A 24,041-nucleotide genomic window follows, 5' to 3' on the forward strand; every position below is an offset into this window, starting at 1 on the left:
CTGGATTCGATCCCTGGGTCAGAAAGATTCTCCTGAGGAAGGAAATGGCAACCCACTCCAGTATCCTTGCCTGGAAAATTCCACAAAGGAGCCTGGCAGGGTACAGTCCATGGAGTCAGAGTTGGACATGACTGAATGACTCCACTTCCCTTTCTTTTCCTTTCCTTTAGGATTGACTAGTTTTATCTCCTTCCAGTCCAAGGAACTCTTCTCCAACACCACAATTTGAAAACATCAACTCTTCCACTCAGTAGCCTTTATATTCCAACTCTCATATCTGCACAGGACTACTGGAAAAACCATAGCTTTGAATATATGGACCTTTGTTGGCAAAGTGGTAACTTTTTAAATACATCTCAGCCTGCATAACTTTCCAAGGAGCAAGGGTCTTTTAATTTCATGGCTGAAGTGACCATCTGCAGTGATTCTGGAGCCCAAGAAAACAAAATCTGTCACTGCTTCAACTTTTTCCCCTTCTATTTTCCTTGAAGTAATGGTACTGGATGCCATTATCTTTTTTTTTAAATGTTGAGCTTTACACCAGCTTTTTCACCCTCCTCTGACACCCTCAAGAGGCTCTTGAGTTCCTAACTTTCTGCCATGAGAGTGGTATCATCTGTGTATCTGAGGCAATTGGAACAGTTTTGGTCACTGCTTCCTGTGTATCTGTCCAGTTCTTCAGGCACTCTTGTCTACCAGATATAATTCCTTCAATCTATTTGTCACCTCCACTGTATTATCTATCGTAAGGGATTTGATTTAGGTCATACTTTAATGGCTTATGTGTTTTCCCCTACTTCAATTTATGCCTGAATTTTGCTAAGAATCTCATGATCTGAGAGCTCATGATCTGAGCTACTCAGCTCCAGGTCTCATTTTTGCTAATAGTACAGAGCTTCTCCATCTTTGGCTGCAAAGAATACAATCAATCTGATTTCGGTACTACTATTTGGTGATGTCCACATATAGAGTCGCTTTTTGCATCCTGGAAGAGTGTGTTTGCCATGACCAGTGTTTTCTTGTGTTGTATACAATTTGAAAGATGATGAATCAGCTCTTACCACTGTACTGTCATAAGCTTAAGTTAACAGGATAATGTGGCAGACCTAAACTTTCAGGATATTCATTATTTATTGAACATCTACATGCAATCTGCTTATTTATGTAGGTACTTGAGACTTAGAACATCCGTGCTCTCATATGCCTTACAGTCTGACATACAACAAAAGTAACACTGTGCTAATAATACGTACTGTTAGCTAAAAAAACACTTTAGAAAAAGCAGAATGAAGGTAGTGGGCTCCACTCAATAGAAAGGTGAAAATAAACCTCATTAGGATGACACTGTCATGCAGATATCCAAAGCATTCCAAGCAAGGAAAATGGCCTAAATGCTGAGAGGAACATTTGCTGTTTTTCAGTCACCAAGTCATGTCTGACTCTTTGCAACCCCATGGACTGCAGCACGTCAGACCTCCCTTTCCCTAACTGTCTCCCAGAGTTTGCCCAAGTTCATGTCCATTGAATCAGTGATGCCATCCAACAATCTCATCCTTCGCCACCCTCTTCTTTAAGAATTTTAGAGGAACATGCCTGGACTGAAAAGGGAGGCCAGGGTACTTCCCTGGATGTTCAGTGGTTAGGACTCCAAGCTGTTACTACTACTGAGAGTCCAGGTTCAATCCCTAGCCATGGAACTAAGACCCCACAAGGCATGTGATGTGGCCAAAAATAATAAAAAGGAGGGCCAGAATGGCTGGAATGCAGTGAGCAGGGAGAGAGGTTCTGGGAGGCCTGGCCAGAGAGGTACTAGGAGTCAAATCACAGAGGAACATTTTAAGGACTGAAGCTTTACTCTAATAGGAATGGGGAGTCATAGCAGGACTTTGAACAGATATATGACAGAAACTCTGACAGCTGTGCCAAGAACAGACTATAGGGAGGCAGGAGCAGAAAGCATGGAGACCTATTAGGAATTACTCCGGTAATACAGGCAAAAAATTATAGTGGGAGTGGTAATTAAGTTGTTAGATTCTATAGTAGACGAAAAAATTTCCTGCTGTACTGGACGTAGGGTGTGAAAAGAGTTAATAATTTCAAAGTATTGGCCCTAAGCATTTGAAATGATGCTGATGCTAGCTGTTGGGGCTGAGCAGGTGGTGGGGAATGCATGAGGGTAAAAGAATCCAGCCTTGGCATGATATCTTTGAGATGCCTATCAGACATTCAAGTAGAGATGTCTAGCTGCCAGTTAAGTCTCCAGTTGGAGAAAAAGGTCTGATTGAAGTCCAATAAGGTTAAAATCCTCTAAAATTAAATGTTCTCTGAAACTTAGATTTAAAAATAAAGCAGCCTAAAAATCTTTTAGGTTTCTAAATCCTAATTTTAGTCAGATATCATCTGCTTTAAAGACCATCAAAATGGCAATACAAAAAAAAAAAAAAAAAAACACCACACTATCCAGGAGGGTGGCTTAAAGATGAAATACCAACAGTCCAATTTCTGTTATATTGCATATATGTGGATTATTATTCACACCATACACAATGGTTAACAAATCATAAGTCAAACAAAAAAGACAAACTGCAAAGTCTTATAAAAACTGTGTTTTATTTTCAATACAAGATAAATACCATGCTTGTTACTAGTGCAGTTTAAAGGCCAACAATGGCCATATAGCAAACTGCTGAACAGTCACCTAAATGCTAAAGAAAGAAAAGACAGAAAGTAAACATTAAACACAAAACTGCAATTACAATAATTTTAATAAAATGGAATGAGCTTTTTAATAGAAGCTAATATGGATGTTTATTTCTCATGGACATCAAGAAGATGTGTATATTTGATCAAATATCACCTTACCTTTTGCACAGAAATTTTTATTGTGAAGTCACCATAGAGTCAGTAGCTAAAATTTTAAGACTTTCTTTGGCCTTCTGGTATTAGATAAAATTATTTACAAACCGTGGTTCAGTAATTCACGTATACTGATAATATGATACAATTTTTTGTTAAGGGCTTTCCATTAAAAAATTGTAAAACAACTTTGTAAGGCTGTACAAGGCTGTAAACTACTTTGCTAATATATTATGGAATGAAGAGGAAGGAGGAATGATAGACCTTTTTTTTTAAGGCTAAAGTCGTCAATGTTATAGATGCATTCCTTAGAACACATTATGATTTACCCCAAAGGATCTTTTCCCATTAAATACCACCTGAGTACTACAATTTTCAAAGTAAAAAAATAAACATGAATTCACCATTTTAAAATAATTTAACTTACAAATGCTGGGAAGGATTACGCAGTAACAATGAGACGAAAAGAACATATCTTCAAAATGAAATGTTTCCACTAAACGCAGGGTCTGTCCAATTATGAAACTGATGTAAAACATTTACATCCATGGCGGAGTTTTAGGATACTCCCACATGAAAAACCCTCTTAAGTATTTACTGTCTGCAGATACCGTTTCAAGATTTGTGTGACTTCAATTAAACTCTACTTAATATTTTTAAAAACTCCCATTACAAGAGGCTAATTAATATAGCAGGAAGTCTTTAAAACATTGAAATCTATATAAACCTAACCAAGTGTTTATATGTCCCATAAAAAACCATAATAGCTGCACATTCAGAGTGAATACCAACAACCTGAAATTTTAAAGAAATTGGTTAAGACAAACCTAAATCAATCCAAACACAACTGCCTGAATATTGAGTATTTATAAAACTTCATATTACTTCTTTCTGATTCCAAGAAAGAAGAGTATAAGAACTTCCTCCCAGAAGCCTAGACATTTTAAAACATATTTTCCATTTCAGCTTACAATAAATTATTTTAATCCTGAATCTTTTGAAATCTATAAATCAAAAATCTCACATTACAAACACAAGGAATGCTGTTATGTAAGGCCACATCTTAATAAATTTATAATTTTTGGCTTAGTATTTATTAAAAAATTAGTCTAAGGCTTCTAAGAGTCAAGTTGCTAAAAAAATAAAACAAGTACACCAGTGTTTAAACTGAAGGTTAATGTAGAAAACAACAACACAAATACGGTAGAACAGAAAAATAGAATGCTTTGCTACAAAAATCCCACTTAATATATTTCAGCACAAAAACATCTAATGTGTACAAATGGATAAGCGTGCACTTAAAAGTACATACAACTATAGGAAACGTTACAGATGGCCATGGGATGCAAATGAACTTAATGGATAAAATTTAAAAGGCAGCTATATGTAAAACAGCTAGGATCTCAATACTCTGTCCTCAGTAAAGAATTAGAACATAAACTCCCTCTTAAAAAAACAAGCTAATGTTTAAAACACAAAAGTGAGGCCATCTTACAAGATACAGAAAACACAATGATCATTCAGGTATGAAAACCAAAATGTCGAGAGCACTGCAACAGAAAGTCTAGCAGTAGCATCTCATTGTATAAAACAGTATGTATTTAGGTTATTGGCACATTTTAACACACAAAGGAAAGAAAGTCTTTACCATTCCAACAATTTTCCCCTTTCACTATAAAATGTTATACAACATTGATTAAAACCGCCATGTTTAAGAACGGACCATAAACTAGTAGAAAACAAAGTAATATTCTCCATAGGAGAATTAACTGAAAATAATACCTTAAGCTACAATTCATAAGTTTTTTATGAACTCCAAATTGTAGTTAACTGCTTAAGAATATTCTAGGTAAATGGGCTAAATTATGATCATTAGCCACTGCAACTTACTCCAAATCTTGCTTATGAAACTCAACAAAACACTCACAAATTTATACTGGAATATCCTTTCCATAACCTATGTCCTTTAATCAAAAGCACATTCAATTCAAAGGATTGCTTCAGCAGCAATACCATTTAGGTGCTACATCACTCATTCATAACTTCACCAGCTGAAAGGAATGTGACTGCATAGCACTAATAAATGCTATGGGTTAAAATTAAACTCAAGTTTTGATTTCATAGCCATTACAATTATTATCACAGAAGGAAATAAAAAAGATCTCTGGGACTCTTTTTTGGTGTCTATGTAAAGATTAATCTCTTTGGATTGTTTTTAACGTTAAAAAAGTTTTCAGTAACATCAGCCCATTAAAAAGGAGGGGTATGAAGAATAAAACAAAGCTTGCATTTTCACCTTTACTGCCATACATTCATGTATCAGATAAAGACTTTGCGAAAACTGGTCAAATCAAAGTTATTCCCTTTTGATGACACTTAAAAATAATAGACTAACAGCAAACAAGTATAGTACACTCACATTGTCTGCAACAAAAGTACATAATGAGATCAGCCAAGCAGGGAGAAGAATGACAGAATGAGCAATTTAAAGGGTTCCACTGATTAAAAAAATGAAAACATATATGAAGGATTTAATTAGTATAAAACTTCCAGTTTTCATTTCAAGTTCAAGCACAGTTAAGATTTTTATGATTCCGTTTTTAAACTTTTCAGAGAAAATTGTATCCTCATGGACATTTACTTACCTTTTAAACTATTAACTAATTCCCTTGTAATATTTATGTCCATACTTCTTCGTATTATGGCATTGTAATATTAAAAAAGCTAAGAAATAATAAAAACTAACAACACCTATACACAAAGCAAGAAAATTGATTTTGATACAACTCTCAAATGTTAAAAAGCCAAATGCATTTTCAACAAGATAGAACACTTGAAAAATCATTTCTGAGAGCAAACAGTTTTGATGAACACCACTGATTCCATGCATAAACAGCCTAATCACAAAATGTTTTAAAATAAAGCTGGCAATATTTGGAACAGCTAATTCTACAAGAGCTAGTATGATAGTGGACAACATGAAAGTGAAGAACTGCAGTTCTCTGGAGGGCTTCTAAGGTTGCACGTTACATAATATCCAGGGTGCTTAAATTAGCACTGTCCTAAAATTTAGCTATACTTTAAAAATGTGTATTATCAGAAGATCTCTCAAAGATAATTAGATTTTAAAAACATTAAAAACAAGCTTAAAGGTTTTAACTCAAATTTTTGAAGCAGTGATTCAGAATGACCTTCCTAAATTGACACTCTGCCTATGCTGATTAAGAACACATGCTAGCCAGGTGCTTTTAATGTGGGCTCATATGCAAGGCAAGTCTGGAAAAAACCTTTGATTAACTAGGTAACTTTAGCGTGAATTAAACAGACTCCATGAATACACAGAACTCCTTAAACTGTGGAGACAGGTACACCTATAATTTCCCATTACACATACAGGAGAATACAACCCAATGTTAATAAGCATCACACCCTTCAGAAGTCTATTATCTGTAACTGGAAAATAAAACTAAGGCTTTCTTTACTCACATCTGTCTGCTGCACAACTGTCTATTTACATTGCCCATGGCTTCAAAAATAAACCATAAGCACTATCAATATAAAATAGCAAATAACCGCTGCATCAAATCAGAATTGTCAAAATATTTCTTCAATGCTAGCAGTTTACAATTAAGCGTTTCAGTACATGTGTCTTGTAATTAAGCTGCATTACTATAGCAAATCACGAGTGGGTTTTTACTAAAATGTTAAAATCACAAAATCTTTGTTGACCCCTAACACAATGACTGGATTGCTATGTCGTGAAATTTCAGTTTTTTACAAGTTTACATACCATTCAGCAAAGTCACAAGCTTAACTAGGTAAAAACAGCTAGAAAAGCAGAATATAGAAATATTAAATATCCAGGTTACCTATTCTAATATCAAAATCAAGGGCAAGAGACACTTAATTAGTATGTTTAATTCACTGAACGCAAGATTAGGTTGATGCATATCCAAAAACGCTATTGCAATGTTTTTTTTTTAAACGACAGTATAAATGTCATAGTAACATTATCTTTAGATATTGCTGAACACAAGACTTTCCCTGAGGTGTAAACATCAAATAACTTGAACAGCTTTACACATCAGCCCCATTAAACAGTTTATTACAACACTACATCTATTGTAATCAAAGTGGTGCTGTTTACAGACATTATCATATGAACATTTTTTTAACAAGAACAAACTACTATAAAACAAGCATTTACTTGACGTTTTTTTTTTCCAATTGCTTGCACATTATAATGGCCAAATGTATATAACCAGTAATAAAGTTGCAAAAGCTTTAACTTTTTAAATCACACAGGTTTCCTTCAAATAAAACAGTTAAGCAACATAAAAAATAAAAGTAGAGCTACTGGTTACCATTTATGCAGATTTGCTTTATTCAGATCTATTCCTGTTCATTTTATCCATGAATCCTTACAGGTTCAGTTCAATCACAAGAAGCAAACTGCTGGACAAGCGTCATTTTTCCAGAAGACTGTTTTGTCTTGGAAGGTGTTCCTCTTCCTTCAGCTGTAATGTGTCAAAATTTATGATGTAGATTTTGCTATTCCCCATAATACACAGAAAAACGCTGGCTTAACTATACATACACAAGTCGTGCATCTACTTCACTGTTACGTATTCTAACACAAAATAAGAATTAACTGAAACAGTAGCTGCCTTTGTGATGGAGAATGCTCCCAATTTATGTGATGATTAAAAGAGACATTCTGATTTCCTTATTCTTAAGTATTACTGCCTTATAAATTTAATGACTGAAACAAATGAAAATGTAGCAGCTACTGTTTCTATGAAAATGGAAACATTTATAAGTCATTTCCTAAAATATTCATACTACAAAAATGGAAAATGCCTGTATTATCTTAATGTAAATATTTTTCATTCATCCACATAAATTCTATATAACTCATAAACAAATGAGAACTGAATATAAATGCAATAAATTATTTTACAAATTAGTTGTATTTGACAGTATACAGGAACTTCTGCAAATATAAATCAAACGGACCTCCATGTTACAAAACTTGTAAATATAAGCTCAGTATGCACATGTAAATAAATATAATGACATTCACGTACAAATCTTTAGACATATACAAATTTATAACAGTACTGTCACTCTATTTCACCTATATCAAAATATCTAATGTATATAAACTAAGCCAAAACAAGCTAAATGGGAATCTACAAATTTCATCGAAAACTCACAAAAAGAAAAAAAAAACCCAATAAATGAGATAAACTAAAATTTTAGGAATACATAAAAATGCAAACTTCAGGTAGAGGTTCACAAAGGAAACATATGCAATTAACGTGATACTGGTGACCACTGAAACACCAGTTATTTGAAATATAAATTTCAAGAGAGCATGTCAATAATTAGATGATGTAAGAGGCAAAAGGGCACAATGTTTAGTGACAGTCTTCCATAAAATTAAGAAAAATACTTTTTGCTCTACAATTAAGAATAATTAGTATTCTGTCACAACTAACTATAAATTTTCTTTCATGTACTTTCCTCAACTAGGGTGTAAGCATCTTAAGAGCATCAATACACATATTCACATTGCCTAGCAGTAAAAACCTGAATTTTACAACTGCAAAGGAGAAAAGCAAATACTATAATCCTGAAACTTTTGAACTATTTTTATTTGCCCTTATATTTCATATAGATACTTAAGCCTTTTTTAATGCTACCTTTTACTGTACTTTATCTTATGTTGATAAAGCTTTTGATGGAATTATTTTTCGGAAAAAATCTGGAAGATGGCTGGCTTTCACATATCTTTACTACTTTTCAATATACTTAAACAAACTGGTATTGAAGCATTAGAGAGAGACAAAGCATATATTCTAACCAAAAAACATTAATAGGAAATTCTCAATTCTTACTGTAAGAGAACACTATCTCCCTAATTATTCTGTCATACTGGAAGGGTTAGGAAGGAAAAATTAAGTGACAATGAGCAAAACAAAAATACCCAACCCTTCCAAAAACCATATGGCATATTCTGCAATTTTATATCATTCTGAATGGAGAAGTTCTACTACTTTATATGTAAAGAATCCTGTTTGTGAAATTACAACATATATCTTTAGGATGAATACATTCATTGGTTGCTTTAAAGATAAGGCTTTTACTACTAATAAATCTCTATTACCATACAGACATAAAATCTGGGGGATAATCTGACAGTTTTTATTTCTATTTCTAAACACTTTACATGTATCCATTTGGAAATACAAATTTTACAATCTCAAAAAAAGGCAAAATTGAAGGCAATACAACCCATTTCCAATAACCCAATTTCATATTATAGTCTCAAATTTCTAGGCAGAAATCTACATAAACAAAGATATTCAAAAGAAGCTTAAAAGTAACAAATACATTCAGTGGTCATATTTTCAGAATACCATGCAGTCAAATCTAGAATGTCAAAACCACACAATGTCTTGCTTTAGCTATCAGTTATAGAAGGAAGATCTATGTAAACAGATATTAAAAAAAACTGAGAAGGAATCTATGGCTCTTTAATGAGTATATAAAGTGATCACTAAGTTAAAATTTCAATACAGAGAAGCACCTGCATTTTGAGATAAGCCCAAGAATAACGGTGTGGGTAGCCTATCCCTTCTCAAGGGTATCTTCCCAACCCAGGAATCAAACAGGGGTCTCCTACGTTACAGGCAGATTCTTTACCAGCTAAGCTACCAGGGAATCCCAAGATAATTTAAGATCAAGTCAGTATTAACAACTCAAATTATGAATGCTTCTGTTAGAAATTTATCCAAGAAAATTTACTGGTATCAGTTACTTCATCTTTCAAGTAAAAGATTCAAATATATATTAGATATGGATCTCTTACAGGTTTTCACATTAATATACTGAATTTGAAGGATTCTATTAACTCAGTATAATAAAATTCACTTTTTAATCTGAAAATTTCTTGATGAGAGGAATGGAGATGAGGTGGGCAGAAGACAGAAAAGTATCTAAATACAACTCTTTAAAATCAACAGCCCTTTTTGCATTGACTAAAACACAGTACACAAAATCTTGTTTATGGTAAATATTTACAAAAAACTCCCTTACTACCAAAACATTTTGTACTTTCATCTTTCCACTTGAAGAGACAGTACTTACCTCATTTTAACTAAAGAATTTTATTACACTATGAAATATAACATGACTGCTGCTCCAGGCAGTCCATGAAATGGCAGAAATAAACTTCACAAAGAATACTCATCTTTGCTCCAAAATCTGACAAAATGGCCATTTCAAAATAAGCTGTGATTTAGATTTCACTGTGAGTTAGAACATGCTGCCACCACGGCACATTATATTAGTAAATCCGGAGAGCATACATGACACCCTTACTCCTTTTATGGTTATTAGACTTCTTTTAAACAACGCTAACTGTTCATTCTAATTAAATATTTATTCAAAACAATCTAATTCACAAACTAAACCAATGGTAGCAAATTTTACACTGAAATGAAGGTGAGAGATCAAGGTGACTCACATTGGTACTGATTTTTTTTTTTTTAAAAGAAAACAGGAACATTATTTGTAAACAAAACCATATTCTTAAACCACAGTGAGCAAAACACACTACACATACATTCTAGGGATCACTTACTACCTTATTCTCACTGCAATTAACATACCTGTGTAGTCATACAGGTTTTGCTAATAATACTAAAAGCAAGGAAAAGTAAAAGTGAGAGATAGCATATCCAGATGAAGCAGTTAGAATATATGGGGAAACCATAAACACAGGGATGGGTAATATTAGTCTGATCTCAGATGACCTAAGAGTTGCAGAAATAATTTTTAAATCTCATCACCACCAGTATCATTCATCAGATAATTAGAAGTATTTAATTTTCACCTACGACTCAAAGTAACACTAACTCTTAAGGAGATAAAACATCTTAACATTTAAAAAAAGAACATTCGAAACTTTTTTTGTTTTTCCCAAATTAATGCAAAGCTAAAAAACTGAGTAAGGAATGCAAAACACCCTAAATCTTGTACAATGACAACAAAATCTAAGATCATAATATTTATGATAGAAGAAATCATATAGCAAAGGAAAGTATAATTATTTAGCCTATACCCCATACATGATGCTTAATAATCTAATCAAAAGAATGGATAATGATTTGAGAATGTGTCAAGTCATGTGTCGGGGAGAGAAAAAGCATGAATAAAAAAGTATTTTTAAAAAATCCTTTCATTACTCTTCAGTATACAAACAAAAGCAGAACCATTAACAGAAATTTGCTGAGTAGGGTTGTTCCCAACAAGTAATAACACAAACACGAAAGAAAATAACTATGAAAATAAAATTATTTCTGTAAAAAGCACATAATATTAAAAACACTGAACTACTTTTACTTTTGTTTTGCTCAGAGTGGTCTGAGAATTGAAGCAGAAATTACAGAATATGAAGCACAATGTATTTACATGCTGAAATTCACAATATTGATATTCTCATTAAAATATTATATATTTGAACTTAGATATTAAATGTTTTTAGAAAAACTCATACATTTTTTAAATGAGAGAATGCAGTTAACATTACCAACAGTTCAAACACAAAAAAATTAAGATGGGACAGACAGTAACAGCTTGCCAACATCATTAAGTTTCCAGTTAAATTAAGAACTTGCCCTTTTAGCCATTCATCATCACTTTCATAATAGGTCACATTATTGTTTTATTTGTATACAGACTTAACAGTGACATTCACTTCAGCTTCCAAATTACTCTTATTCCATTTAGTCCATTTAAGGTTTACATGAAAGTTCAAAAGGACTCATATTTTAAAACTTCTAAAAAAGGTCAATAGACCTTATTTTGATGGTGATTAAATGTGCAAATATTTTTTATTTGCTTAAGAAAAGTTTTTCACTTGGATATATTTAATCCCAATTCCTCCCACCCCATTTATTCCATGTCTACATCAGCAATAAATACTTTTTGGTTTATAGCAAAGGTACAATATTCCAGGTTAACAAAATTTTTGCACTGGAAATGCGTATGTAAAATTTTGCTTGGATGAAGGCACATAACAATATTACAACTCAATTCTGATTATAATGTACAAACAAAACATGGGAATTTTGGTATGGTACACATCAGCGATTAAGAAAAAAATGCCGACAATATTTAGTTTGCAAGTTAAGAATTCATAGTTAATGTCTGAATATAATGAAACTCAAACCATGATATAAGTTAGGTGTACCCATTACTGGAATGTAATGTTAGTTAATTCAAGGTATTTAAAATTAACAATGGACTTTTCAGAAAGAGTTTACCTATCTATCTATGCTAGTTTAACTAAGATCAGTAAGAAAACCTGTTAATTAACTTCGGATATAAACTGGTTCAGAATGCCCCTGATGGGCATGTCCAATCCTGGAGAAGACTGAAAATGTATGCAAGTTCCATTCTCATGACTTCAGTAACTAGAAGCTTGTTGGTAACTGATAAAGTCTAAGTAAAAATATAACTTGAAGGACCTGTACCTTACTTTAAATGAAATGGCTGATGAACATTAAGCATTTCACTAAGGTGGCCATAACTCACCTAAAGCAACTGATGGGCACTGGGAGTATTTTTAAGATGGGATCAGGCCCATTCAACTTGGGGAGAGGCGGGGGACTACATCTAAAAAGCCTAATGTTTAGTTTCACAAGACACAACATTCGATTCTTACCTCCAAGAGCAGTATCAATTCCAAAAAGCTTAGTTTCAAAAGTAAAAAAAATTTTGCCTTATATTAAAATAATGTTTTGAAAACTGTATTAAGTTCTATAATACAGTACATGGAGAACTATTTTAAAATTACAGTTTGATATATATTCAAGATGCATATTCAAAATGCAAGGAGAAGTATTAAAACTTGCCTTTTCCCTTCCAAAAGCTCTTAAAACTGTAATTAATATAATAACTTTATTTGTATACCACAAAAATAAGATTTACATTGCTTGTTTTCTAAGTAGTATTACTTAAAAAAGGATCTCATTTGCTGAAATATATCTACTTTACTTAAAGAAACTGCTATTCTGTCACAGAATTACATACAAGTCTTTGGTTTTGCCCATAACAATTTAAACACTAACAATTACTGAATTTTCAGTATTTCCCAATTTAAGCTATGGAAAATAATCATATAAAGAGTAGTAACCTATAAGGGATTTGTTTTAGTCTAATTTAATTTGGATATGCCACCAACCTATGAAGAAGAAGAAATCTGTTTATAGAATAACTTTTGGGTCACACGTACAAGCCTTATAGTGCCCTCTTCCCACTCTTCACATGAATAAATGCTGTTCACAAATATAAAAATAAAATTACACGTGAAAATGAAGTATAAACAGACAACTCTTCCCGCTTTATGAAAAATGTATACAATAGTTTTAAAATACAGAAAAAAAAAGACACAATGATTATGGTTTATGAATGAAACATCAAAGAAAATCACTTCAAGGTTATTCTAACCTGAGATGTATGAATTGATACAACTTAAAATTCTCTATATGGAATACTTGAATTCATTTTAACTGAGTAACTTTCTTATCTTCTTTGCAAATCAAAGACTACTGTTTCTTTTCTTTTAAAAACAAAGCCCAGAAGGCAGGAAAAGTGTCTTTTCTAAAAAAAAGCTTTTCTCAATGCTAACAAACCACCTTCCAACTAGCAACAAGTGTCAGATTGTCTATAAAATTTTTAGGGATATATAAAAGTTTGTTCAAGGAGAGAAACTTTAAATTTATTTTTTGAAGTCCAAGCATATTATATTAAGAATTAACTCATATTTTATATTTTAAATCACATGTAAACTATGTATGTGATTAAGATAATTCCAATTTTCAGATTTTAGAAGTAGACAATGAGTCCTCTTGATTATTTTCTTGCTTTCTTAGGATCATTAACAGCCTGAAACCTAAAAGCTGTAACTCAAGCAAGCAACATTAACAGCCTGAAACCTAAAAGCTGTAACTCAAGCAAGCAACATTTAAGGATAAGAGGTCAAAATGTTTACCTGTCATTACTCACCTGTCATTTACCTCAGATGATTCCAGAAGATTAAATTCAGAACAAGTAGTTGGACGATATAAACTGTGGGTATATACTGTATAAACAACAGCCTTGGAGTTATAATTACTATTAGAGAGAGGTGTGCTGAAAGCAACAAAACAGGGAACACCCACCTTCTAACGATGGCGATACTCGCGCTCTCGGTCGCGCTCTCGATCCCGGTCCCGGTCCCGGTCCCGGTGCCTCTCTCGTTCTCGGCTTCTCTCTCTGTAATAATCGTCATGACGATCTCTGCTGCGGGATTTATGACGCCGACTCTTTTCTCGTGATCTACTATGATCCCTTTCTCTTGATCGTTCACGTCTTCTAAAAGAAATTACTGGATTAATGCTCTCCATAATTAGCTTTAAAATGTAATATTTTGATGTTTAAAAATACCCAAGGCAAAAAAATAACTTACAAATATAGTCTAGACTAAAATATCCTGAACAGACAATAATGATTTACCAACTGAGCAACAAGCATGAACTAGAAATCCCATTTTAAAAAACATTCACCTAAAAATTGGGAACCAAACCCACCATGGCAATACATCATATCATCTATTATAACCAGGAGCCTAAAAGAGACATGCAATATTTACTGAATGAAAAGCAGAAAGGTAAAGCAGAGAAAATCTCATAGGACTTGTGTTTTAACCGAAAGAATATATAGAAAAGTAGTTTTTTAGAAATAAAATTCAAGAAATCACTCAATACACAATGAGACTTAAATACTTAAAATTATCACCCATTTCTGTAGGTTACCTAAACATATACGTAAGTATCAATCTTACATTTATAATTAGCCAAAATATGGTTCATCGTAAGTGCTACCCTGCTAAGAAACTTTCTGAAGAAATATATACATATGTATGCTTGGAGAATGGTACTGCAGAGAAGCAAGGTGGGAAGCAAAGAAGAAACTTAATAAACACGACCATTAGAAAAGATTGAGAAACTATTCACACTGTTATTTAATAAAGAGAAATGCTGCATGAACTTCCTTTAGAAACAAACAAAAAACAGGTACTTTAAGCAAAGTATATATCTTAGAAATCCTACTAATCTAAGTTCTAAAATTCACAATTGGGAAATAACTGCCTATTAGTTTAATCTCTATTTTGTATTTCTGTACCAGACAGCTCAACTTAGCAAACATTATTAAGTGTTAAGCTTGTGATCAAGGTAGAAGTTATTCTGGACTTAAAAAGTTAAAAGACCATGTAAGATACAGTCTTCAGCTATGAAAATTTATTCAGATCCAAAGATCCTTAAACCAGGTCACAAAAGTAATAAAGTTGAGGACCATGAAAAAGACAAGCTCCTTTTCCTAACTTAATGAAGACGACTCTACCACCTGGTAAGTACACTAAAGACCTAGAAGTATCAAGTCAAGAATAAGTTTTACGTTTCTACAATACATAAAATTTCAACGTTAGCAGTAATGCCAAAAAAAGAATTGCCTAATTTTAAAAGACCCTAAGAAATAGATCATAAACTCCCTTGTTCAAGAAATACTTATTTAGCACCCATTCTCTACATCATTACCAACACAGTAATGAACAAGACAGGTAAATATTAAGACCCCTCCCATTTTTCAATGTGTTTTAGTGAAAACAAGTAAGAACAATAAGTAACAATACTTAACAATAAGAAAGAATAGATTGCAGGAAGAATTATTAAAGAAATAAACAGAATAATCAGAATAACCTGGGAGAAGACACCCTCCTAGAAAGACAGAATTGAGAAAACAATGAACAGCTATGTGAAGAGCCAAGGAAAAGGGCTCCCAGGAGAAGAAACACCAAGTGTTAATACAGAAACAAGAGTTTGATATGTCAAGAGGAAGAAAAGGAAAACTAATATTGCTAGAGAATAGTGAGCAAGAGAGGTACATAATGAGGCGAACTGTATCATACTGTTTACAATGTTTACATTTACATTATTACATTTATTCTAAGAATAAGAACTGTAAGAATAACTGAAAGCCTTTGAGGTGTTTTAAGAAAGCAAACACCTAATATTTATTAAACAACAACAAAATCACATTAGCTGCTAAATAAATAGTAATAAGTAAAATCAAAGTCCTATAGAGTCCCAAACACAATATTTTTCTCTATTTGCAAAGCAGCAATTTTAAATACACATGAGACAGGAAAGTTTTACCTTGATCCAGAACCGTAAGACTTGGATTCAATTCCATGAAGGCAATCTTGCAAAGAGCTAATAAGAACTTTGCAACGATCATCAGCAGATACTTTGGATTGTTTAATTAAAGAAATTGCAGTTACCAATGTCTCAATAGCACTCCCATAATCACCTGTGAGTGGAAGAAGAGAGGTTTGAGTCAAACAAATTTTGTTTTCAAAAATATCACCTAACCATTTGAGGCAACCATTTTAAAAAAGCAATGCACTTTAAAATGATTATAGATGATGTCTTAATTTTTTCAGTTTCAACATTTGGGAAAGGCTTTAATGTACATGAAGTCTGTTATTGTTATAGCTGTATGAAACACGTGATCATTTAGTAAATATGGGAATAAATGAGCTGCCTTAAGGCCCCTGAGCCATTAAATGTCAGGGCTAATACTTAAATTTATACCTAAAATGTTTAAATTAGGGGTATTTCACTACACTGTGACATATACTTCCCTTCAATGCCTTTTAAATAAAAGATAGATAATGATTGGGAAATATAAAAATAACTACTACATGTAGATGACCCATCTTCAAAGTTGTACATAAAAGCTTTAGGTCATGCCTAGACTTCCCTGATGGTACAGTAGAAAAGAGTCTGCCTGCCAATGCAGGGGACACAGGTTCAATCACTGGTCCAGGAGGATCCTACATTCCTTGGAGCAACTACACCCAAGGGCCACAACTACTGACCCAGGATGCTGCAACTACCAAAGCCTGTGTGCCTAGAGTTTGTGCTCTGCAGCAAGACAAGCCACCACAACGATAAGCCAGTGCACTAGAGAGGAGCCCCTGCGTGCTGCAACCAGGGAAAGCTGCCCACAGCCAAAACCAGAATCATTTTTTAAAAAGTTTTAGGTCATTCCTAATAACATAAATAAGAAATATTAATACAGAAAGAAATATACAAACCAGCACTGGCATCAGACACAGCTCTTGAAATAGCACTGCTTGAGATTGCCCTATTTCTATTCATGATTTCTTCAAACTCAGCTTCACTCAATGGCGTTCTTGCAGTATCCATTTCCCTATAAAATCAAAATAAACCTTAAATCATTCTCAAAAGATTTTCCAAATTAGTCATAGCACTGTAATGCAATTCAAATAACTGCTTTTAACAAGTGCCTCAGAGCTAATAGTTATTTTCTCATATTGAAATATGCTATTTTCCACACAAACAGAGCAGGTGTATGCAAAATTCCCTTGTACCATTATCTTTCAGCTGAAATAAAGTAGCAACTTAAAAACCCTATCTTTCTGGAGGTCAGAAATGCTATATCTACATTAACTGTAATAAAATATTTTTTCAGTCATAGAAAAACATGTAAAAAATTGTTTTGATGTTTCTCTATATATGTATGTATATCTAAGCAAAACATGCTGACTGCAAAAAATACAACCAACCCTACACAAGCCAGGGCCGAAATCTGGTTTCATTTATATTTGTATCCTTTAGGCACACAGCCCAACTCACAACAGAAGAATAATAAATATCTAACTAATAAAATTTCAGGAGGAACAAGATCTTAGACCTATCTTGTATGCCCCACTGAATCCCCAGGATATCTGGCAAATATAAGACCCTCAGTACCTACAAATATTTACTGGAAAAAACCTAACAAAATCCCAAGATTTTCTAAAGCTGCTGGACAACTTAAAAAATTGTGACTACATGTGTAGTACAGAAAAGGTGACGTTTTGCCACCTTAGTTATTAGTTACTAGGCAGGATGTTGAAATCAAGGCAAGCAGAAGCAGTTCATTCAGATGAGATGAGGAAAAGCTAATACAACCTTCTGCATATTTATAAGGTATTATTGTTATTCTCAAAACTTTATAAGCAGTCTAACCAAATTACAAGTTTTCCAACATCCATGTATGATTTCAGATAAATTCTGTGACTCATCAGTTCATACCCATCCTATTTCCTTAAAAAAAAAAAAAAAAAAGTCAGTTTTCTCCCACTTTCAATTAAAAATTACTCAATAATAACCAAGTATATATACACAAATATTTTTAGAAAAACTGATACTACAGGAATTCAATTATGTTAGAAAAAAGACATGCGATTCAAACTCTAAACTTATCAAACCAAGCCACCTAACCCACCCCCATACAATGAAAACTTAATAGTTGCTCACTGGAATTAAGTTGAATAGAAGAAAAACCGTGCTACCTTCCTAGATGTAACATTTCTCAAAAGAAAACAAAGTATCTCAGGCACTCAAAAAGACACAATGTCTACGGATAGATAACTGTCAGAAGAATTTATCTACAATATCAAATTTATTTCCCCGGCCCTATACACTTGTATGAAATTAGGCAGATGCTCAAATCCATCCCTGCAGGACATTGTCAGACAAACTGAAATACAGAGTAATTCAACAATAACAGTTAAAGAATATAAAATCAAACGATAAACTCAAAAGAAACTGAAGGGGACAAATTCAAGTAGTTCTTAAAGATTAATACAGGTCTAAAGATTACAATTTGAGCATGGACTGCTTTAAAAGTACTTTAGTTTCCATGCAGCTTTTCTCTAAGGATTGCCATTAACTATTTTAATTGCAATAAAGCCTGTGTTTTACCTACCCAAAGATGCTTATAAACTATTTAATGTTCCCATTTTAATTAAAAGTTAGTAATTTTGCTATACAGGACTCCTGATAAGCATGAGATACTATCTAATAAACTAACATAATTTCTAAAACAGTGAAGAAACTTTATCTTTCTATGTAGTGTCATCAATGGTAGATGATATTGACTTTAAATTTTAAAAGTAGCTTGAGGATCCCATTAGCTTGCTTCAGTATCTTTATGAACCTTTTAACTTAAAAATGACGGAAATAAAGTGACTTGCCCTAAAATCACAAGGCTGTAGAAGTGGTAGAGCTGGATTATTCCCAACCCTGTTCAGTATGTTTTTCATCATATCATACTGCTTCTTGTAAGAGAAAACATACAGAAAATTATGTATCTGGGGAAAGCTCCTAATTTTTTAAAACTTCACAGACAGAGTGAAAAATAGCTTTTGCAGATCAAATATACCAAGTCTACTTTTATAGACTCATACTAACTTACCTCCCAGGGGGCCCATAGTCACCCCTATCATATGGTGGAGGCCGGCCATATGGATCTGTTGGTGGTGGGCCTCGGCTATCTGATGTAGGCATGCCGCTGTTAGTTGGTGGAGGAAAGAAAGCTGGGTTCACATGTGGAGCTGGCGGTGGGGCCCCTGGAGGTGGTCCAGGAAGATGCGGAGGAGGAGCGAGTGTAAGGGGTGGCCCAAGAGGGCCAGGTGGGCGAGGTGGAAAGGGGCCTGGAGGTGGAGGTGGTCCCTGTTGTGGAGGTGGTGGACCAGGAGGGGGACCGTAGCCTGGAACTGGAGGTGGAGGACCAGGAGGAAGCGGACCCAATGGAGGCTGCCCAAAAGGCTGTCCAGGAAAAAGAACTGGTGGTGGAGGGCGATCTCCTCGATTAGGAGGCCCCGCTAAAGGAGGAGGCAGAACCTGACCAGGAGGTGGAGGACCTGGAGGACCGGGTGGACCCGGAGGCCCTAAGGGTGGACGTGGTGGAGTCTGTCCAGCTACAGAACAAAGAGGAGAGAGAGAGAGAAAGAAAAGAAAAACACTTCAATAAGGTATTTTAATCTTCATGCCACAATTATACTTTTAAAGCATAACTCATAGACCAAGACTCTTTCTCTTTAAATGAAACCCATATGGTAAATGCTACACTAACAAGTTACAAAGGTGAAGTATATCCTTACACATTTAACTAGCTCAATGTAATGCTTAAGAAAAACTACTGAAACAAAAACTTTAACAGATTACAATGCTTAGAGATAGTTTCCATCTTTCAGCATACACACACTTCTTACAGTGAAATCACCCACCTTATAGTCTACTCTGATGTCAAGCTAGAAAGTGAAACAAGGAAAAATGGTCTTGAAAGGATTTTTTAAGAGGTAAGAAAATAAGACGGATGTAAATATTCTATATATAAGTCAAGCAAGTTTGGAGAAAAATAAAGACCTTTTAGGCCAAAAATGGGTAATTCCTCTATGCTGTGCCCCATATGCCATGGAATCCTAGTTTCCAGGAACAAAGGCCGAGTTCCTTTAACAAGATGCTTGATCAAATTTCCTGGATTCCAAAAATAGCATAACAAGGAGAGTAAGTCACATTAATAATGCATTACTTGAAAAAGAGAGAAAAGGAAAAGAGGTATTAGGTAGACACATTTTATCCATGGCAATTTAAGAAAAATTTTACCTGGAAAAGGTGGAGGTGGCCCTCCTGGTCCTGCTGGCCCAGGAAATCTGTCCCCACCAGGAACAGCCCCTGGAAAACGGCCCCGTCCTCTACCACCTTGTGGAAATGCTGCACGTGAACTGCCTCCCGGAGGACCAGCTTTACCTTCCCCAGACATTTGTCCTGATTGTGTAGCTGCAAATATCCAAATACTCATAAATAGCATTTATTAAAATAGTTCTGATATGTAACCACTGTTAGATATTAGAAACAACTCTAAATCAAAGTTTATGTATACTGCTTACTAACTTCCAGATGCCTTGGGCCAGTCCAAACTACATGAGAAGTACCCATTTAGGAAAACATTCACATCTATTTAAATTCTTTTGAAGTCTCAAAAGATTTACGCTTAAATGTATTTCTGATAAACAAATGAGTTACTTTCAAAGTACCAGTATTCTGCAGCAGCCAAGACCAAAATTCTCTAACAGAAATCTAAATTTCAGTAAGTATAAATCATTCAAACTCTTTAACATTCATCAGTTAAGTTTTAAGTGCTAGAACATTAAGAAAAACAACCACTCAAACATAAGCATCCATTTATCTCTTTTAAGTGATAACATTCTTAAGTATATAATGGCAAATCTTTTCTATAGTCACTTTACCAAGTGGTGATAGGTCTTGGTGCCAAGCAGAAAATCAACGAATACTTTCTGGTTATCAGTAGTTTCTCCCCCACCATAACAGACATCCACATAACTTTCCTTCAACCTAAGGATTAGAATGTAGTTTCTTCCTTTCTTTAGAATGGGAATGACAGGATAAGAATGGCAGGGCTATAAAACTTGCACACTGTTGTATAATGTTGGGTCTGTAACATTTAGAGAAAAATGGGAATAGGTTTCCAGTACACGGAACCAGTCATAACCAGTAATTTAAATCAAACTCAAAGCATGGATTTTCTAAAATGGATTCTCCAATGAACTAAATATTAAGATGACTTCTCCAATACAACACAAAACAAATGCTAACAAGACTGGTTAAAATGCACATCTTCTAATAAAAGCCTCTGAGGGGGTGCTTACTTTTCCTGGACTGCATTTCAAATTGACTCAGGAACTGTTTATTGCATGGAGTTACAACAGGATTCTGACCATGAAGCTCTCTCTTAGGCAACAGATCCATTAACTTTTTTGAGGATGCTTCAGATCCAACACCAACAAGGGCAAACCTAAAAGGTGTTTAAAGGGATGTGGGTAGAAAGTGAGGAGGGATTAACTGTTATTGCTGTTATTAAAAATGAAATGGTCTGAATTTAATTTTACCTACCAAAGAAAACAAAATATTGCTTAGAATACAATGGTCACACTTCCATCTTTAACATTTTTTATAATAACACATCATATTATTCAAAGTGTACAGAATTCAATGCTTTGTTTGTTTAGCATACTCAAGAGTTTTACAATCATAGCCTCATCAATTTTAAGAACATTTTCATCACTCAAAAAAAAAAACCCCATAACTGTTAGCTGTCACTCCATTTCCTCCCATCCTCCAACCCTAAAGAACAAATCTGTAGATTTGCCTATTCTGGACATTTCATTAAATGTGAATAATACAGTGTGTGGTCCTTCAGGGGGACTAGCTTTTTTCACTTAGCATGATGTTTTCAAGGTCTAATGCATGTTAAAGCATGTGTCAGTGATTAATTCCTCTTCATGACTGAATAATATTTCATTATATAGATATACCACATTTCCTCAAAATCCACCAACTGACAAGCATTTGGGTTGTTTCCACTTTTTAATTGTTATGAATAACATCACCACAAAAAGATGCTCAACATTGTTAGCTAACAGCAAAATGTAAATCAAAATTGTAATGATACCACTTCACACACTAATCAAAAAGACAATTAACAAGTGCTGGTGAGGATGTGGGAAAAACTAGAACCCTCATACACTGCTTGATGAAAAAATATATAATGATACAGACACCTTGACAAATATCTCAACAGCTTCTTAAACGGTTAAATATAACAGAGTTTAAAATATGACCCAATAAATCTCCTGGGAATTCTCTGGCAGTCTAATGGTTAGGTGTTGGGGCTATTAGAGCCATGGCCCAGGTTGAATCCCTAGTCAGGGAACTGAAATCCTACAAGCCTTATGGCAGGAAAAAAACAAAACTCCTGAATGTATACATGTACCTAACAGAACTGACTGAAAATATTATGATCATACAAACTGGTACATGAATACAGAGGAGTATTACTCTTAAGAACAAAATTAGAAATTTTTCTAAATGTTGATAAATTTAACTTCACTAAAGATTTTTCTGTCTATACGAAAGGGTGGCTTTGGAACAGTTGCAAATCACATGGGAACTACAGTGTAATCTATTTAGATAAAAGAAACAATTTCCTTAAAAAAATGCTCATGCTAAAACTCATACATGAATATTCATAGGGGCCTTATTCATAATAGCAAAAATGGAAACAACCTAAATGTCCACCAAATGATGGATGAAATTTTCAGAATTTTTAAATTTTTGAAATTTTAAATGTGGTGTATTCACATAGTATAACATTTAGTGGAGTATTATATTTTTAAAAAATAAGTACTGACACATTACAACATGATGAGACCTGAAAATAACACTCTGGAAATAGACAATAATAATAATGGTGGTACAACTTTATTTATAAATAAAGTCCACTGATTTGAATGCTTTAAAGGAGGAATTTTATAGTATGTGAATTTTATCTCACTAGGAAAAATAAATTTAGAACAGAAAAAAATGAATGTCAATTCATAAAGTTATACAATATTCTAAATTATTCTCAGAAGGCCTCTTAGAAGCCTTTACTCCCTAGTATTCAAAACGGTTCTTTAATTAGATCCTGGTCAACAAAGTCTGCTGTTTGATTCAAGATTACCTCAGGTCACAACATTTAGAAACAATTAATTCACTAATTTAAGAAACATTTATTGAGCACCACTTCCTATATGAAAGGCCCCATTCTAGGGTAAGGGAATACAATAGTGAACAAAGTTCTTTTGGAGCTTACAATCTAAATCAAGTAGGAGACAAGACGATATGCGAATAACATACAACATAAGAAAAGCGGGAAAAAAGGAAACAGTGATGGGAGCTGAAGATCTTGCACAGTGTGACCAGAGAAGGGGAACTCAGGCAGAATCCTGACTGAACTGATAGATCCCAAAGGTGGATATTTTGGGGAAAAGTAAGTCGAACAGAAAAAACAGTGTAAAGGTCTTAAGTAGCAGTGTGTCTGAGGAACAGCAAAGACTAATTAACGTAGCTGAAGCAGCACAGCAAAGTAAACAGCAGTAGGAAATAAAGTCAGAGATGTAGTGGGTAAACAAGTCTTAGTGCCTTATAGACCACAGTGGAGATTCTAGGTTTTACTCTGAATAAAACGGATCATCAATAGAACATTCTGAGGAGACAAATATTGATGTCACTTTTTTTCAACTTCTGCTATGTCTGTGTTCTTGCCTGGAGAATCCCAGGGATGGGGGAGCCTGGTGGGCTTCCGTCTGTGGGGTCACACAGAGTCGGACACGACTGAAGTGACTTAGCAGCAGCAGCAGCTATGTCTCTATATAGACT

General features: G+C 34.0%; 1 protein-coding gene across 5 annotated transcripts in view; it reads right to left on the reverse strand.

Moving 5' to 3' along the window:
- Nucleotides 1–2,591: 2,591 nt before the first annotated feature.
- The window catches only part of CPSF6 (cleavage and polyadenylation specific factor 6), a 32,856-nt gene continuing 11,406 nt past the window's right edge, over nt 2,592–24,041 (reverse strand). Inside the window, exons 4-11 of one of the 5 annotated variants that reach the window (XM_055394548.2) lie at nt 21,491–21,636; nt 20,427–20,600; nt 20,187–20,297; nt 19,234–19,738; nt 17,066–17,181; nt 16,122–16,275; nt 14,088–14,280; nt 2,592–7,373 (exon numbers count right to left, since the gene is read on the reverse strand). In XM_055394548.2, the coding sequence (XP_055250523.2) occupies nt 14,091–14,280; nt 16,122–16,275; nt 17,066–17,181; nt 19,234–19,738; nt 20,187–20,297; nt 20,427–20,600; nt 21,491–21,636 (1,396 nt within the window). In that variant the 3' untranslated portion in view covers nt 2,592–7,373; nt 14,088–14,090. Of the gene's footprint in view, nt 7,374–14,084; nt 14,281–16,121; nt 16,276–17,065; nt 17,182–19,233; nt 19,739–20,186; nt 20,298–20,426; nt 20,601–21,490; nt 21,637–24,041 lie in introns of those variants that run through there. The other 4 variants (XM_055394549.2, XM_055394550.2, XM_055394551.2 and 1 more) reach the window with 4 other exon arrangements.

The sequence above is a fragment of the Moschus berezovskii genome, chromosome 6 (assembly GCF_049115385.1).
Source record: "Moschus berezovskii isolate FMDL1 chromosome 6, NW_MosBer_1.0, whole genome shotgun sequence".
Lineage (NCBI taxonomy): Eukaryota > Metazoa > Chordata > Mammalia > Artiodactyla > Moschidae > Moschus > Moschus berezovskii.